Source organism: Molothrus ater, chromosome 4 (assembly GCF_012460135.2).
Source record: "Molothrus ater isolate BHLD 08-10-18 breed brown headed cowbird chromosome 4, BPBGC_Mater_1.1, whole genome shotgun sequence".
NCBI lineage: Eukaryota > Metazoa > Chordata > Aves > Passeriformes > Icteridae > Molothrus > Molothrus ater.
Window position 1 is genome coordinate 57,249,279 of NC_050481.2, and position 19,683 is coordinate 57,268,961.

At 40.3% G+C, this 19,683-nt stretch overlaps 1 protein-coding gene across 9 annotated transcripts in view; it reads left to right on the forward strand.

Moving 5' to 3' along the window:
- The window catches only part of LDB2 (LIM domain binding 2), a 213,513-nt gene that overhangs the window by 192,423 nt on the left and 1,407 nt on the right, over nt 1–19,683 (forward strand). For 2 of the 9 annotated variants that reach the window (XM_036382184.2, XM_036382177.2), the window contains exons 6-7: nt 8,902–9,025; nt 10,033–10,184. In XM_036382184.2, coding sequence (XP_036238077.1) covers nt 8,902–9,025; nt 10,033–10,184 — 276 coding nt within the window. Of the gene's footprint in view, nt 1–8,901; nt 9,026–10,032; nt 10,185–16,978; nt 17,122–19,683 lie in introns of all 9 variants that reach the window. The other 7 variants (XM_036382185.2, XM_036382179.2, XM_036382182.2 and 4 more) reach the window with 6 other exon arrangements.

Consider the following 19,683-nt stretch of genomic DNA (forward strand, 5'->3'; position numbering starts at 1 on the left):
ATGCACTCAGCTTCCCCTTGGACAAGGAAAGAGAGCACATCTGTCCAGCTCAACATTCATTCTGTGGCACCTTGAAGGTGCTTCACACCACTCATTACTTACAAACTGAAGATGTCACTAAACCGATCATCTCCACTGTAAGAAATGCTCAGTTTAATATGATATGATGCTAAGTAGGCCCTCAAATTAGGTCCTTTTCAGGGAAGAATGGGCTCAGCTATCTGCACTTCAGCAGCAGCTCTGCAGGAGCAGGGACATTGACAGGGATGGTTCTGGGACTCTTAAAGGCAGAGCCCTTCTGCCAGCCTGGGCACACTGCAGGGAGTGAGGAACCTGCAGTCCTTGCAGGGATGCAAGGAGGGAGGCAGACACTTTCTGAACTGTAAAGGAGGTTGGGCTCCCTGCTGACCAGGTGAACAGTTTTGATGCTGTCATGGTGCCACCAAAGGAAAGGCAGAATGAATAGCCACAAGATCTAACAAAGTTTCCTTAGGAAGTTTCCATAGTCACCTGAATTGCTCCAGAGTGCATGGAGGAGAGGACACTGGTGGAAGTTGTTATCTAGCTGGTGTGTTAAGGAGGGGGAAAAGAAAGGAAGAAAAGAAAAAAGAAAAGAAAAAAAAGGAAGGGAAGGGAAGGGAAGGGAAGGGAAGGGAAGGGAAGGGAAGGGAAGGGAAGGGAAGGGAAGGGAAGGGAAGGGAAGGGAAGGGAAGGGAAGGGAAGGGAAGGGAAGGGAAGGGAAGGGAAGGGAAGGGAAGGGAAGGGAAGGGAAGGGAAGGGAAGGGAAGGGAAGGGAAGGGAAGGGAAGGGAAGGGAAGGGAAGGGAAGGGAAGGGAAGGGAAGGGAAGGGAAGGGAAGGGAAGGGAAGGAAAAAGAAAAGAAAGTAAAAAGTGGGGGGAGGGTGGGAAAGAGATTAAATTAGGGTGCAACACTCTAACTGGAATTAGCTGCAGTGGTGGTGATGTCTGTGCTGTTTTAAGATATGTTTCATATCCACTCATAGTTATTTGCCTGAAAAACCATGTTTTTCAAGCTTAGTCTTACCTGAAATGAATGCTGCTTCTTTCCATTATCACTGTTGCTGGGAATTGAAATGGCTGCAGATACAGAACAGTGTAAAAACATGATGAGCTATGTAGCTTGGGAGCAATTGAGCAGCTGAATACTGCATTATTGAGAAATCATTCGCTACCTCTGGGTGTTAGTGAGAAACTGGAGAGTCCTAGACTGGCATGCAGGGCAGAGCATAGGGTGAATAAACATTGCTGAGTGCTGAGTATTTGCTAGTGAATCCAGCATGGAGCTTCAGCAGTTGTGTGTCATCCCACTGCATCCTCCAGGGCTGGCAGCACACACAAAAGGAACAGTGAATGCCAGTAGCCTTGTGGCAGGATTGTTTCCTAAATAATCAAGTTATCAATGAAATTAATGACATTTTATATGATGTGCAGCAGGCAAAACAGCCATATTTTCAAGTGTCAATGTGTGAGAACCATTTAAATATATATCAGTAGTCCTCAAGGGACTTGTAGATAGGTGCATGAAATTGTTGTTTTTATGTGCATACCTGTATATTGCCAAATTATTCCTGGCTTAGTATTTTACCTCCTATCTAGTTATGATAGGAATCTCTTTAGAACAAGGGGCTCAATATTTTGTAAAATATGCATATATCTCTGTCATTTTACAAATAATAAGCTGTAGATGCAAATGATCGCTAATATTGCATGTGTTAAGCTAGAAATTCTAATTCCTAGCTTCTTAGGTGATTGCAAGTACAAATGTTTCTTGACTCAGCATGGTGTCACAAAACATGGAACCTTCTCCCATGCTGAGTGGTGGTTATTAAGTATATCCTAGACCCTGTAAATCTCAGGTTATGGAATTTGTCCCAGAATCTGCTTTTGCTGTGGTATTGTGCTGCAGAAACTCATCCTGTATTTTTTAAAGCTAACACAAAATATCCATTCCATATGGTTTTGGAGATGTACTTAAAATATGAGCCAAGTTCAACCTGATGCAGTGCTGTCTTGCTGAGCCCTGAGCTAGTCTAAAGCAATTTCTTTCAGAGGTGTGATTCCATTCATGTCAATGAGATTTTAAGTCAAAGCCTAAAGAAAGTATTTTTAGTAACAGCTTTAAAACCTTTTCATTACTATCTGTTTAAATCAAATGTCTTTAATTTAGGAGTAAATACAGTAAGCGTGCCTATACCATAATTCCAAGCAGTTTCCACCTCCTTGTAGATTTCAAAACTCCTATTGTTTCCTACCTATGTAGCAAACCCAAGGACTTCAGTCTGTTTATACACAGCCAATTTAAAAAATCTTTGGCACAGAAGGAATTGGAAATATGGAGAGAACTAGTCACAGTAAACAAGCTAGGGATTACTCTGTGGTATTGGACTACTTAAGCTATTGAGGTTAAGAGCTGGCTTTTCATTCTGTCCCAAAGATCATCTAAGGTTTCACTAAAATAAATGACCCTGTGCAGACTGGATTTTGAATACTCAGGTTAAAATAACTGGGTTTATAATTTAAGTTGAAGCAGTTACTGTATTGGCTGCTTGCTAGACTAACTACTGTCAAAGCTGAACATTTATTTATTCCATATATGTCACTACATGGGATGTACAATGAACATTTATTAGTTCCACATCTCAGCAGGAGTGCACAGTGGCTCTTCAAAAAGGAAAAGCAGGTAGCAAGAATAGTAAATTGAGTGATGGCAATCTCAAAACCTCTTCTTTTGGCTTAAAGTTTACCTTGCAGGGAAGGACCATGGATATAGCTGATCCACTGAAATGTACTGATGGAAGAGACTTGTATTTGACTTGACATACTGGGCAACAGTTTAAAACAAAGCCAAAGCATTCCCCCCTTAGAAAACAAGTATGTAAAAAAACACCTAATTTCTTTCAGTTTGTAAAAACCCCAAAACATTTCTCATTTATATCTTCATGTTTTTAGTGGAAAACAAAGATGGTTTTTAAGAGGAAAGTGTTCTGTATTCACATGTGATCCTTAAAAAACACATGCTATTTTGAGCAGTGAATTGCAAGCCGGCCAGTGAAAGAAGCAGCAATATGTTCCTAGGAAATTTTCATTCCTCCCTCTGTTCTGCAGGGGAATGAAACTTACATTAATTCTGAAAAACAAGCATGAGCAGAGAAATTTAAAATCAGCCATAAGCTTTCTCTGTTTCTAACTCCAAAAATGAACTGTATTGAGGACTGCAGCAATGCTTTCCTGTTTCAGTGCCATGCTGCTGGGGGTCCAGGGAACTCATACAGGGTTTTGAAACCACTCAAGGAAGACAAACTTCCAAGTATAGCTCTTTTACAAGAAAAAACATCCCTAGTGTGTCCCCTGCCTCACTGCAGGTGTGTCAGTAACATATTGTGGACATCTGGAAATGTGTACCTGTGGATGGGCATAAAACAGTGGATGTGGATGTGCAGAGACATTTCAGTTCTTTGCAGCAATCCTGCCCCTCTGAAGAAATGGGACCTTTCTCAGGGAAATGCCCTGGGGCCAGAATTTCTCTAGCAGCATGAACTGGAGTTGTTTTCTCTAGAGCACATAGAGGGTGTGCAGAGGGAAGACTGCATTTCAGCACAGAAATAAAATGTTGTTTTGTTTAGATTTGCTGGTTGATAACTCAGAGTCTTTGTGGAGGATAAAAAATGAGCTCTAAAAGAACACTGAACCTCTTCAAGACTGCACATTGTATTCCAGGTATACCTTCACTGTCAACATCCTACCTGAATATTAGCTAATGATTAATCCTCCCATTCAAATGGGGGTTTTGTCACTTTTAGGAAGGGCTGTAAATCAACATGAGCCCTGAATATGCAACAGTTCCTATAATTTTCAAGTGATTAATACAGGCATTTGACCAAGAGATGTTCCAAGCATCAAAGAGTTAAAACTACATTTTAGTAGAACTTCAGGGAACACTCTCATTGCTGCCTGGTTCCTTGCTGGCTCATTCAGAAAAAAATGATGTTACATTATACATTTACATTCTTAAGTGTCATCTACATGAAAAATTTTAGCCATTTCCATTTTTTAAATTGTACTTAGTGAAACTTTTATGTATTCAGACAAAATAGGCAGCCATAGGAAGATAGCTAAAACTTGCTTGTTTTGGTAGACCGTGGGACTTGTTGGCCACCTGGCTTACTGACCAGATATGTTTCCTGATTTAAAGAAACTGCCTGGGTGATTCTGTAGTGTCACCAGCTCAATACGGCAAGCCCGGAGGCTCGCCGGTTTCTCTTTGGAACGCAGAAAGCCCCGGGAAGCGGAGCGCTGCCGCTCCTTTGTGCTGCCGGCGCGGAGGAGCGGAGCGCCTTGGCCGGGGCAGCTCTGCCCCCTGCAGCTCCGCGCCGGCAGCGCCGCTTCCCGCCCGGCAAAAACCCTCCCGCAGCAGGGCGGCTTCTGCAGGACGGGCATCGCCGCTGAAACTGGAAATATAGCGCATGAGACTGTGGAATGCGACAGGTAAAAGAGAGCTGTCGCATCCGTGCTTCTTGGTAATACTCACTGCTTCCAGAAGGAGTATCTGTTCTCGGAGTGGAATAAAAACCCAGCATTAGAACAAAAATCGTAAGGGTAAAACTATTCTTGGTGTGACTGGACTGATCTCAGAGCTGAATATGACCCCTTACTGATGAAGGCTAGTTTGGGCTCTGCTGATATCTGAGGTATTACAGGAAATTATGTGTGGATCCATATTCTCAGAACCCTTTAACTCTGTCTGCAGTGCCACCACTATCTCCTCATATAACTCCATTCTTGAAAAACACTGGGTTTTGAGACCTGTAAATGCTAGTTTTCTCCTCAAAAAAAATCATTAAAAAAAAAAAAAAAGAATAATAAAAAAAAGCAACAACCAAACAACCCAAAACACCCCCCAAACATTATTATGTTCCCTATTTTCATTCCCTCAGCCCCAAGGATATAGCATTACCACTTTGTCAAGTTGGATCCAAGCCCTCTAACTGATGAATTGTCCATAGGATCCATATGGAGCTCCAGGAAAGTCACTGCTAGTGTGTATAGTTCCAAACCATGTGCATGGGTCGCAGTGTGTACTGGACACCCACAAACACAGGCTGCTCATGCCAGTGACCTCCCAGAGTGAAGCACTGTGCTCATCCCTAGAGCTGGCTCCACCTCACAGCTCTGACAGTGAAACAGCAGTGGTTCTGAGCAATGGTCAGACACCATCACAACAAGCTCAGATAAGATGGCTAGAAACTAATTCTAATAGTATTGGGTTACTAAGCATAATGTGGAGTTCTTTCAGTGAGTTTTAGTACCACAGAGGGAAAGTACATAATCCATTATGATACACATTTTTCCAAATACATTTTAAAAGCTAAAACAAACATAATTTTTTCTTCGAACTTTAGGCTTTGTTCAACTGCACACACGATTAAGGCACATTCTAGTGCCTGTGACATCCACAAGGAGCTTTGTGTCCTTCTGGGACAGCAAGAGCGATCTGGTGGATCAGACCCAGCATCATCTAGGGCATTTCAGCTGCACTAGACACCTGTGCACAGCCATATGGATCCCAACTCTAGTGTTGCCTAAGTGTGGAACTCAGAAATATCTCTCTTGTCAAGCATTGCCATTAAAGGTTCTGTATTCCTAGGAATGTAGAAAGTATTTCTGTAATCATACATCGTCACCGCACTAAATTCTTGAAGTCTTTAGGCTATTTTCTTGGGTGACTGATTTCAAGCTGTGAAGAAACTGCTTGTAAAAGAGATTGGTTTTGTTGGTGTTCCAAATATTATTAATATAGTACTGTAGTAAAAACTTGTACATTTTGGTATTATCCAGTGCCTGAAAAAATGTTAAAATGGATGTTGTGAAGAAATCTCACAGAGGGAGACTAGATGATCTGTGGGGAATAGACAGTTTAAGCCTCAGGCTTCTATAAGCCAATGAATGCAGGAGAATAAAACATTTCATTAGCTCTGTTTTAAGAACTCACTCTGTCAACCCAGCCTGCCAGTTATCTGCTCACCATTGTTTAAAAACATCAGGTGGTGTTGGCCAATCAAGCTTTTAAATGCATCTTGTCCCTACATTTTTAAACTGGCTTTTTTTTGAAAAAAAAAAAAAAAACAACCAAGTTACTGATTGTCAATGACAAGTTCCTTGGACTTAAGATAATTGGAGCATAATCATTTCCTCTTTCAAGGATTTGGGTTTGAGTTACTTTAGATTTCAAGTAGGTCTCAAAGATCACCAAAAAGGACTGTGAAATTTGATATCAATCATTTTTAATCCAGTTAATTTTACACTTATGCCAAATTCACATCAGGTAGGTACATTTAAAACTATAGAATTCAATGCCCTGCTATTACTCAAGTATCCAAAGGCGACCTTACAATTTTAGAGGAAGAAAATGGTTGTGAATTCTCCAAAAACCAGAAGAAGAATTCATGTGAGTGGGTACAGCTCCCAAGTATTCAGAAGCTGAGACTTTCCCATGTCCTAGAGTAGGTCCCTCAATGCCCATATGGTTTTCTCTATGCAAGTGAGATCAGTCAAGCATTTCTACACATTGGGTCTGTATTCCATTTTAATCTTGTGAGTGAAGTGAAAGAGGTTATATACAGGATTAGCAGTCAAGATATCCACAGACAGTGGGGACAGCATAGTTCTCAGTGCACATTATGGTTAGAGCACAATAGCAAACATCTTTGCCAAGATGATAAAGAAACGTTCTCTTTGTTGCCAATAATAAATATCTAGGGAAGAGTAAGTATATAATGAATAAACTGTCCTTAAGGAAATGTTAGAAGAACCTACATATATATTTCTGTATTTTTAGTCCCAGCAGCAGTAGAGCTGTGTGAGTCTAGTGCTCTGCCCAGGGTAACTAGTTTGCTCAGAATTATCACAAGTATTTTTTCCTGCTAGCTGCTGTCAGCTCATAATGAGGAAATTTAGCCAGCCATGCCAGAAACCCAGACTTTTGAGAGACAAAACGATGGTGTCCATTACAATCACAAATCTCTTTCTCACTCACATACACAAACACACAAAACCTGAGCAAGCACCTGCAGGTTTCAGAATAAATTAAATATCAACTCAAAATACAACACCTTTTTCACAGCATAAACTGGATCCTGCATATATTTTAGGACCTGATGATCTTAATTTTTGTTGAATATTGAACTAGACGAAAATCCAAACCCAGAGTGTACTTTGTGATAGTAGCTCTCTATTAGATTATCTTGCAAATATTCATTTACAAAAAATATGTAAAAACTATGTAAGAAAAACATCAATGAGCCAACTGCAGATTCAATTTCTGCAGTTGGAAAAAAATAATTTCTCATAGTCAAGCTCTTCATTCTCCCTGCTGCTTTATGTTATCTCTGTTTTAACTGCTGTTAATGGAAGGCTCATCAAACAGCAGTGCCAATACACAGTAATATTTAAATGCTGAATTAGACTCATTCCTCATGGCAGTCCTCACCCTTTCAACTATTTTCCCTGCATACATTGTGTCTCCATTTATGTGAATGAGAGAAGGGTGCACTTAGGGAGAATGGAGCAAGCATTGCTCAGCTCTGCAGCCCAGAGAGAAGAATTTGTCTCCTGTCTTATATATTTGTCAAAGAACAAAGGGAAAACATCTCCTGCTAAAGAAAATCCAGGACACTCCTTCAGCAAAACTTCCTAAAATTAAGGAAATAATTAAGGAAATAAGAATTCAAAACAAGAGTTGGCTTAAATTACACCTTTCTTCAGTTGCCATTCTAACTTCCAATAATTTGATCAACTTGTTGCCCTACTTCTGTTGGTAAAAAAAGCCAAACCTGCCCCTGCTTCAAAATGCAGCTCTGCTTTGAAAAGTGAGTAAAAATGGCATGCAGGCTCCATGCTTATTCTGTGCCAGCTACTTCCTTATCATATGTGCTCAGTTTGCAAGTAAGGAGCCATTTCCTCCTATATGCCAGCTCTGCAAATTTCAGGTAGCACCTGTAGGTCAGCCTGGAATTTTTGTCCTCGTTTAGGATGCCTAAAAACCAAGGCTCTGGCAAACAAGAGTAAGCCCTCAGTCACAGATGTGCAATTTTGTAGCCTTCTATGGCTTTGAGTGAGGTTTAAATGACTGGAAATGATTCTGTGTGTATAAACAGGAGAGACTAGAAAGCAGCATGGTGTTCTTTCTACTGGATCTGCTGTGCTAACAGGAGTAGAAAGCAGTGAACAATATTTAATTATTAAGTGAACAGGTAGAAAATATATAAGACTCTATTTAAAAAAAGAAGTTTGAAATTCCATATTTTCAGAAATCTATATCCTATATATTCAGCATTCAAGCAGACAAGAAAAATAAAGTGCTTCTCTTTTTTTCCTATATGGGTCATTCATATGATAAGAAGAGAGTGTATAGTCCTCATATAACAAAAAAAGCCCAAAATTACCTGAATTATTTTGCATGAAATATCAAAATAAAAGATCATTTATAAGTTCTCATTGTGGTGTGCAGTAGGTCAGAAGAACCTGTTTTGCTGTATGTGAATGCTAATCAACTATGGGCATTTATTATTTATCAATCTTCGTAGCTTTGGCAATGAAGCATGAACATTTTCTACTCTTCTGAAATCTCTGTAGCCTGGAAGACTAGAGTTGAAGTTTATCTGATATATCCATAAATTACCTAGGATAATAAATAGCAAGAAGAAGTTTTCCTAATTCAGAGTTTTTATTTTGCAATCCAAGTGCAGGTTAAACTGAACTGTATAAGGCATGCTCCATTAGCAAGAGTAAAAGAAATCCAAAAATATAATTTCCAGCTATGTAAATACTGATCAATGGAGGCTTTGCTTGGATGAAATTGTTCTATTCTGTTTTTTTCTTCTAGTTGTGTGTTATACTGGAGCCAATGCAGGAACTGATGTCAAGACATAAAACTTACAATCTAAGTCCTCGAGACTGCTTGAAGACTTGCTTATTTCAAAAATGGCAGAGAATGGTGGCCCCACCAGGTATGTTTCACTTCCAAAATTCTACTTATTTTTTAATAAAATTAATAGAGAAGCAATGGGAAAGCTTACTTATAAAGGAAAGTAATAAAAACTAACAATGTTCCCGAAGCAAACCTGAAAATTATTCTGATATTTTATGATTTCAGTCTGGCACAACTGATTTATAGATGTGCACACTGAGATGGCTTCACTATGACTAGGATATAATTTAGTACAAAAATATGTGTAGATGGAATGCAAAATGCCTACTGGCTCCATTAGAATTCATTGTTTGTGTAATCCTGCTTCCTGGTGTGACTCTGAAATTACAGCTACAATTCATAATTAATTATCTTTGAGACTAATATTAAGTTATGTACAGGTCTAGACCTAATCTCATTCTTCTTACACTTCAAAATAATAATTCTCTCTTTTTTCAGATTATAAAGATTTTTATATCTTAGAGTTTTCACATGGGTGCCCAGGCCAAATTTTGAGAAGAACAATTGTCCCGCTGTGCTTTGCCAGTTTAAGCAAAGCTCTGTGATTGTCCTGATTCAGTCTGAGGGTTGCAGGCTTGCAGGGCAATACCATTTTGCTTGTTGCTTGCTGTATGGATGGCAGCAGTAGGGTAGAGTTTGAGGCTGCTCCCTCCATCACAGTAGGACCTGCATTTCATTTAGCACCGTTTCTTGCTGTGTGACCTTCAGCAAGTTCCATAGTCACTTTGACCATCATGATCATTATCATGATACTCCCATCAGTAAAAGTCTTTTGAATACCTTTATTGACAATGCAGGGAAAATAAGTTTTGTTAATCCATCAGAAAAAATTGAAAGCAGATTCCATTGGTTTGAGTCCAAATATCATTCTACGGTTTGTATGTTAAATCTAACACAACTGCTGCTATTAAACTTAGCAATTCAAAACTAATTGAAAAAGTATTTCAGCACCACTTCTTATGGATCATTTTAGTTCTTGCTTAACAGTATCTGCCATTTGCTTTCCTTCTTATCATTTTATTGCAGCAGAACCCACAAGACAACCAACAACCAAACGGAGGAAAAGGAAAAACTCTACCAGCAGCACTTCCAACAGCAGTGCTGGGAACAACGCAAATAGTACCAACAGCAAGAAAAAGTCAGCTGCTGCAAACCTGAGTCTATCAAGTCAGGTACCTGTAAGTCTCACTTTCCTTTTAGGCCTGAATCACTTATGGTGCTTTAATTCTTTCCATACATTGTAAAGAAGGTGCATTCTTGAGCCAAACTATCACATGCCAAAGGCAATCTTGCACAGTGTGCTGTCGAAGTGGGGAATTAGTGGAGAGGTGGGAAGAAGCTGTTCCGCAGTGCAGCTTTAATGCAGGACCCTCAAACAGAAGTGTCCTGAGGATCAGATGTGATTTTTTTAAAGGCCTGGGCCAGTTCCCCTTTTTGTCAGGGGGAGTCCCTTCAGTAGTGGTGGGACTCCGCTCAGGCCTCGTGTTTTTAGACATAGCATGAGCCTTGCAGACTTCACCTGCCAGGTGCTAAGCAAGGATGTGTTCCAGTGGTGCAGGAGAGCTGTACCTGAGGAAGCTGCTGGTCTCTCTGTGTTAGTACCTTACCAGGTTCAGATGCTGAACAGGAACAGGTTATGATTTAACTTACCTGCAGATTTTATCTCTTTGTCCAATCACTCCCCTTGCAGAGGGTAGATCCCCTGGAATGTGTTACTCAGCTTATCCACCCTACTAGCTGAAACTCTTGACATCCTAATTGTATAGGGGGACACCAAGTTATTTCCAGAGCAACAACTGTATCAGCTCTTCAATAATGTCACATTTACTGCCTTAGTCACAATACAGGGGTATTCAGACCCCAAATCGTGACAAAGTGTGCCTTAGTCAATAAGGAGATAGCTTACGCATTTTAAAGCTTGGGAAATTAATTTGATATTATAGGAACCATAAAGTCATATCCTGGAAATTATATGCAGGTATTTTATTGGATTTTTGATCAGCAGATAGGAAGGGGTGGGTGTCCTCTGAAACCTGACAAAGAATATAGGCGTTTTGCTAGCACAAAGCAGACACTTCCTGGGAAGCTTGAATATCCAGATTTTAAAAAGAGGAGTAGACTAACACCAGTGAAATGAAATGAAGATTTTTGTTTAGCAGCTGATTTAGCAATCCACTAGTTTACAGCTTTGGGCTTCAGTACATTAAACTCATATTTCCTCCTTGTCATATTAAAATTGGCTTGCATCCCCAGAGTCAGATTCTTTCCCTAATATAGGCATCTCTGTGTTTTTCTGGCAGCACAAAGCAGTCAGAAGGCTGACTACCTGATCTCCTGGTGGCAGGCACCACTCTGCCCCACTGATGCTATCTGCCAGGAAAACCTTTGGATCAATATTCAACCATATTTAAGAAAAAACTGCAATGAAGTGCAAAACCAAGCAACCAGCTAGTTCCCTGCTGTCTCCAACTTTAAAAGACAGTAGACATTTTCTGTCAGCTACATCCTGCTCAGAGTTCAGCAGGACCAGAATGTGACCCCCTGCCTCTCTTCAGCCTGCTCCTCCCTGGAGAGAGGACTTTTGTGGCATTCAGTGGTAGCTGTGTGTACTTGAATGTTTGAATGTGGTTGAGCCCTCTGATAGTTACCTGTCACTCCCACTGATAGTGAAAGTGACTTCAGGAGCTGAAGGCTGCTCCTGACAGATGAAGCAGTCAAGGCTGCTCTTGTGATGGAGATGATAGTTGAGCATCTGAGACATATTGGTGAAGTTTATTATGGTATGAGGGATGGGGTTTTAGCCTTCTTTTACTTTCAGGATGTTGCATACTCAATGGTTTTCAATATTCTTTGCTTTCTGTACCAGTGTAGCAAAATGGTCCAAACTCTTTTGTATGGAGGATCAGGTTCCATTTTTAGGACACTTCTCCTTTCCATCTGCAAAGGGGAAAATGCTTAGCTGTTCAATTTGACATACTAACAGCTCTTCCCATCTTCCCCACAGCAAAGACAGCAAACCAGATGGAATTGATGGTTTGGCCACCCTGTAGAGTAGACAACTCAAAATAATTTTAGCAGGAGGATATTTTGGTGTAAAACTATTCAACGCTTTTCAGTTTAATAAAGAGATGTTATCCCACGCTTCTTCAAAATTATGCATTCTTTGAAGTGGACCTTGTTGCCATTGCTTTCTGAAGATAGCTGCAGGTAGCAGGAACTTGCTTTCTGTTTCTTTCCCATAACTGTACTTTAAAGTGTATCATTTAGTAGTTAATGTTTGGTTTCCCTCACATGCAATAGAAGACAAGAGATCCTTGAACACAATTTGGCAGTTTTCAATTCACTGAAATATTCATTTGGCTGTACAGCTTTCTGTGAATGGGACTTTTCTGATCAGTAGAAAAAAACCCCACCCTACTGAAATCATTCACTTTCAGTGTTAAAAGCATTTCCCCTCTCTTTATTAGAGAAGAGGAATGAAATCACTGCATCGTCTATCCAGATGACTCAAATAACCAGAGCTAGTTTCAGTTCCATTTTTCTCATTCTCCTCTCTGGAGAACCCCACAATGAGCTCATATCTATATCAACCCTGGATTAATATGAAGTCCTGTATTCCAACTTTTTCTCCAATGATTTCTTTCCTGCCAGCAAAGTCAGTCTCTCCATCATAATCACATCAAATTTCCTGTCTCTTTTATGCTTCTGTTTTAACTTTGATATTAAATTAATCCTGATTAAATAGTGGTTTTTAGCCTCTATTCTATGTGATGTTTCTTGGTTTAGGACATTAGTAATTATTCCATTTTGCTCCTACATTAATGCTGCATGCAGTCTGGCAAATATGTGAACTTACCACACACCTCATCCCCATTTCTCACTCACACCATTAACTTCTGTTTCTTTAATGAGGTCTTCATGCCTAGAGAGGTAAATGTCCCATGTTCAGGATAGTGTCCAGATAACAGAAGCACCATCAGCTATGGAAAATCTTGAAACTTCAGAGTTTTGTCATTTTCCCCACAGCCCCTTCCAGCTCTTCAGATAAATACATTGGACAAACCTTGATTAATGAGGGAATGTTACTTGCCAGATAGACGTTCTTCCACTAGTAGATGGAGAAGGTTGTGCCATTTCCTCCACCTGCATTATTTTCTGATCAGTTGTCCAGGCACAGACAGTGCAGACAATAGAGAGCCAAGCTCAGAAGGTGAAATGATGTGATTGTGTTTCCATGCATGGGTCAGATTGGCACTGCATCCTGAAGTTGTTGAAGCCTAATCGATCAGTATCATTTGTACTCCTTGTGTTGCCTTAAATTTATTAGCATTTCCACAGTGCTGCCACATACTGATACATCTCTAATGACAACCCATAACAGCATCTGAAGGGTCTCTGCTAGTGGGTGGGTACCTTCCCTTTCATCAGGAATCTGAAAATGTTCACTCTCAGTCCATCCTCCTATCTCTAACTATGTTGATGCTTTCTCAACTGTGGTAAATAAAATACAATTTTTTGTCCTTTTGACAGTCACCTGCACTCTATGTACCCATTTTCTCTTGTGATGGTGGAATGAACAGTAGTTTCTGTGATTCAGTTCATTCTCAGGCTACTGATTGCAGACCCTCAGGATCCCCTCAGGATCTCTTGTCAACATGACTCTTCTGGCCCAAGTCCCTTGTTTAATACCTTTTCTATGTACTACATATTTCCTACATTCTTAATACAAATGCAGTTAGCCAGTGGGCCACATGATTGCACCACACAACTCATTCTTAGTTTGGCTCATTGCTTGTCCAGTGATGCTTTTGACCCAAATCCTGTAGGTGCTGAGGTAACACAGTGTAGTGTGGCGGAAGTAGAACTAAGTGCTGCTAAAGTCAGCGCAAATCCAAAAACGTTTTTCTCACCAGAAATTTCCTGTTCTCAGGCTCTCCTGGGTGCAGGCTCAGTACTGCCAGTGCTCCCCATAGGTAAATTGCCTGGTTTTAGTGCATAAAAGAAACAGACAAGACAGGGACCCAGAAAGTGTAGTCCTCTCAGCTGCCTTAGTCTCAGCAGATGCCAGTAAGTTAAACTTGGATCTGTTCATATTCTCAATCACATCTGATCTTTGGAAGGCTTATTGGGCAGAAACTGGAGTTACCAATTTCCTCTAGACAAAGAGCAAAGATGAGCAAGAGTCATTCTGCAAGGTTCATAGAAAACCTGCCTTTCTGATGTTGGCCTTCCTATCATTTTAAAGAAATTAGTTACCTAATTTGGGTGTGTCATTGTCTTACCACTTACACAGTACTAATAATTTCCTCTAGTGTTTGAAGCTAGCTGCAATAATTTCCCAAATCTTTGCTCAGTTTTCAAGCCTTCTCACTGACTAAAATCATATTCCTTAGCATTTTTCATATTCTTCTGTTTCAAATAAAACTTTCCCGAAAGCCCAAACCCTTGTATTGTAGAGCAGTGATTTGTATATTGAGATCTGTGAATTACAGGTATAAGCAAGGTCATCAGAAGGGGTTCATCCAGCTATTTTCACTTAAATATCACTCTCTGTTAAGTTTAATTTTAAAAGGGCATATTGATCTATTTTCATATTTTTGAAACTTGATAGCAATCCACAACTCTCACAAACTCTAAGAACCATTGCTCTATGCTGCTCCCAGTCATCACCACAGAAATTAATAGGTGGATTTTGCTTCATTTACTAATGAAGATCCCATTGAGTGTAGTGCTGTAACCATAAACCCAGTGAAATACCATGTGTTGGAAAGACTAAAGCATCACTACATGCCACTGAGTAAATGAAACATTCTTTGTTACATCCAGAGTCTAAAGTAGAACCTCCTTACACTCTTTAAGCAAGTTACGTACCTCAATAATCTCTTTCTCTTTGTAGCTCTCTGTAAATTCAGAAACCAAATCCATAAATAAACCTGCTAATGTGGAAGGGAGCAATGCAGTCTCATATGTGTTTCAGAAACAGGGAAGGTTTAGGAGGTTTGTAATGGATGTTGTAGAACCAGAGCTACAGTGCCAGGGCCAGAGATTAGTGTCAGAAATTATCTCATGTCTCAAAACCATGCAAATCAGTCTAAGATTTAGTAGTAAAGAGTTGAGAGAGAATAACTTGGTTTCCAGTTTTTGTGCTTTAGGAAAAACATTCCAAACAAGAACAGAATGTCAAGTTAACAGTGAGAATTATGATGAGATGTGAAAGATTTTTCTCTAGAAAGTGTTTACTCTGAAACCTAATTAAGTCAGTTCTGTTTCTAAAGATCATTTCAATACCAGTCAGTCTGATGTTTTTCTCATGGAAGCAGTGACCATTATGGCTGTGGGCAGCAGTGGGGCTCTCAGTCAATAATAATTTTTGTGCCAAGGAGCTAAAAAGTCAATTATTAAAATAATTACCACTAACACAATTCCATAAGAAGGAAAGCAGGAGGAGAAACCCTTCTTCCTTTGACTTAGTACTTAGAGGTATGCCAGCTGCTAAAACTAGTGCAGCTTTCAGTCCTTGGAGCATGAGATGTGCTTGAATGATACACTTGAGAGTGCCAGGCATTTTTAATTACCTTAGGCTTGAGAAGCACTGTTTGTCTACTTCTGGGGGCTGTGACAGCAGAGCTACAATCTGACCACTGTAACAGAGCTACAAACTGACCACTGTAACAGGACTACAGTCTGACCACTGTAACAGGACTACAATCTGATCACTGCAACAGGACTACAAACTGACCACTGTAACAGAGCTACAAACTGACCACAGTAACAGAGCTACAAACTGACCACTGTAACAGAGATACAAACTGACCACTGTAACAGAGCTACAATCTGACCACTGTAACAGAGATACAAACTGACCACTGTAACAGAGCTACAGTCTGATCACTGTAACAGAACTACAAACTGACCACTGTAACAGGACTACAATCTGACCACTGTAACAGAGCTACAAACTGACCACTGTAACAGGACTACAAACTGACCACTGTAACAGAGATACAAACTGACCACTGTAACAGAGCTACAAACTGACCACTGTAACAGAGCTACAATCTGACCACTGTAATAGGACTACAATCTGATCACTGTAACAGGACTAAAAACTGACCACTGTAACAGGACTACAAACTGACCACTGTAACAGAGATACAAACTGACCACTGTAATAGAACTACAGTCTGACCACTGTAACAGAGCTACAGTCTGACCACTGTAACAGAGCCACAATCTGATCACTGTAACAGGACTACAGTCTGACCACTGTAACAGAGCCACAAACTGATCACTGTAACAGGACTACAAACTGACCACTGTGACACACTGAGCGAGGCTACGCATTAACAGCAGCAAAGATGGAAGGCAAGGGGATGGGGAATTTTACATTGCCCAACAGATTTTTTTACCTCTAAACTTCGCCAGGACATTGTTTAGCCATAGGGTGGTCCCAAGTTAAAAAGTTTAGTCACTTAACTGGGCAGGGCAGAGCTAAATTTTGAGGCTTGGTATAAAAAAAAAAGATAAAACCTAGAAATGACCAGTCTGTTAAATAGAAGTGCTTGCATTTGAGTGTTGTGTGAAGTGATCTCTGTTTATATAGTTTATGTGCATCAATTTAAGTTTGGATGGCAACTAGGGTTATTACAGGATGAAAGGTATGATATACATGAAAGCTTCTTTTGTGGTTATATTATAAAATACTACATTTCTATCACATAATGTAAAACGACCACTGCTTTATTTACAGTGCTTCACTACAGCCATATTTTACTATCATGAGACATTCCTTGACCAAAAATGTTGTTTCTAATCACAGAGTAAATTAATAAGATTGAGTGACTACATTCTAAATCTTTTTTAAACTAATTTAGTCAAATATGTGCTACCATAACTAGGCCATAGCAGTGTGTGCTGCCATGCAAGAGACTAGGGTTTAATTCTTGGATTCTGCTTCTCACTCCATGAGCAGGAGCTAGGAGCACTCCAGAGCTGCAGCCTCAACCCTGGGAGGGATGGAGCCTTGTGTCATTCAACAGCAGTGACCCCCACTGGCCAATTTAAGGAGAAGCATTGAGGGGCTCTAAAAGGAGTCACTTCCAGTCCTCCTCAGAGGTTGGTGGTCATTGCACGGGATCTAGTGAGTGGAGGTTCAATGGGGTGCACTTGGTGGGGTCTTCAGCTTTCAGTCTGAGGAGCAGAATCCTCTGGGGAGGAAACAGCATGTGCGCTTCCTGAGACACTATTTTTGCCTGATATAACTGTAAGTGGCAAGATTGTCAAGAATTTTTTTCAGATGTCCTGACGAATGCTGTGATATCTATCTTTTAAATAGAGCGAGGGAAACCTCCACTAACCTCAATATAATTGTAGTTCAATTCCCAGAGAGAGAGAGAGAAGGACTCAATAGCATAGAGGGAAATACAAGTGCAAACTGTTCTCTCAGTGGGAGTCATGATATGAAAGGAATAATATTTGAAATGAACCTGAGAAATCAGAGGTGGAAATACTCACAAGGTCATTGAACATCTCCCCACTGATGCACGAATGTTTCCTACCACAGATTGAGATTTTTTCCCAGCCTAGTGTTAGGTGACCTGAGCAGTAAAACTAGCACTGTTCCCATGGGATGGTTAATCCTCAGCCTGCCATTATCAGGAACAGGAATATTGTTTTAGGAGTGGGGATTACACTTTTGTTTATGTTAATGCCATCTTAGCACCCTAGTCTACATCTCCTCAGATTGGCCTAGAGTGATTGTCTTCCTTTCAGCACTTGCAGCTGTTGAGCACATTTCCCCTCCCCATCATTTGGTGGATGTAACACATATTTAACTCTCTCCCTGCCTCCCCAGCCAGCTGCTGCAGCCCCACAGTGACTTTGGATGTGCTTGTCTGAGTCCCATCCGAGGTGCTGACCTCTTGCTGGTCTGGCAGCAGAGAGAGCTTGAGGCCTGCCCTTGAGAATGCCAAAGTCAAAGGAGCTGTTGCCACCTCGGTGTGTGATCCTGTGTTTCAGCCCCTGGGGTCCTTTTTGCCTGCCCTGTAACCCTGCACACTCACACGCAGCTCGCTGTCCTCTGCCAGGTCTCCTTGGTCATTAATGCTCTCCATGCAACGGGATCAGGTCTGGTCCAGCAGGGCACACCACACATTGCCTGTTCTTTAGAGGGATGGGATAAATTAGAATAAACTTTTGCTTATCAACACCTTTGTCTTTTAAACTATGTCACAAAGCTGTGTGTGAGGTTTTTTTAACCAAATATTTCATGGATATATGGAGTAACAAAACAGACAAAGTGAAGAAGAAATAATGTAAAAATTTTCATATACTCACAATTTTTACATAGCACAGGCTGAAAATGTGACACAAACATTCTTTTGTAACATGCCAGCCTTTGCTGAGGGATATCAAGAAATAGTGTAAACACTGGCAAGCAATAATTTATATTGTTTTGTGGTGAAGGAGGTAGATATCTGATTAAAAAGAAACCTTATTAAATGCAAACATTTGTCTTCTGTTTGCTATTAACATTCATAAGGAGGAACACGATCCTTTAAAAAAATGAATCCATTGTTCACCAGAATTCTTGGAAGGGCTTGTTAAATCAGCAGGAACAAAGCTATACATCTGGAATTACTGCACTTCTACCAAGCACTACCTGGTGCCCTGACACCTGAGCTGCATGAAAAGATGCATCCCACATTTCTTTAGCTGTTAGCACAGCAGCCTGATTCTCCCTTGAACAGAGAGAACAAGAGAGCTCTCTGGCTTTGCACCTTTGCTTTCCAATCTCAAGTTTGCACCTTTCTATCCCATGCTGCTTAGGTTTTTTTGCAGCAAATCTGTGATGCACTGGAGTACAGTAGGCGGTTTACTTGTTTTCATGGAAGGACAATTTGTACTTAAAGCAGTGATTAGATGAATTCTTTCTTTCTTGCATGCTTTAGTTTCTGATGAGTACTAGCTTCATCAGTGTAATTATAATTAGCACTCTTCATCTTGCTTTTACGGTACCAGCTGGACAGATTGGTCCTCTTACTGCACAGATTGGCGGCAGGGTTGCCTACATGGAGTTAGGTGACAGGCACCATGAAATAACAGATGGTAAATTCAGGGCTTGTTGGCAATCAGCAGGTTTTTGCTAATGACTTAATTAGCTATGCAAATTGTCAAATCAGTGTGAACATTGTTTTTATCGAAAACTTTACCTAAATTAATTACCATAATTAAGTAGCAGAATGTCAAGTATATTGGATGCGCAAAAGGGCTTGGCTGGCTATGGATAAGAGAGTTACCATCTTTATTAGAGTGCTGTGCTCCACGTTTGAGAAGTCTGAGGATAAGAAATGTGGTTTCTTTTAAACTACTTTTAAAATACGCATATCACCAAGTTCCTACTGAGATACACCCTGGTGCCTTTCCAAAGAAAATGGCTCAGGAAAGATTTACTGGATAAAGGCTAAATATTTTAAGGAGAAGTTTAAAGGCAGTTTCATAGCCTGTTTATTTGCTTAAAATCAGGCATATTTTTCAGCCTACCTGCTTTTCAGTTCTGGGGTATCTGAGATCCAGAGCCATGAGCATGCGGCTATAGAGATGTGTTATAATTTTTAATTAAATTAGAAATAAAGTGTAAGCCTCTCTCCTTGTTCCTACTATATGGGAACTTTTAAC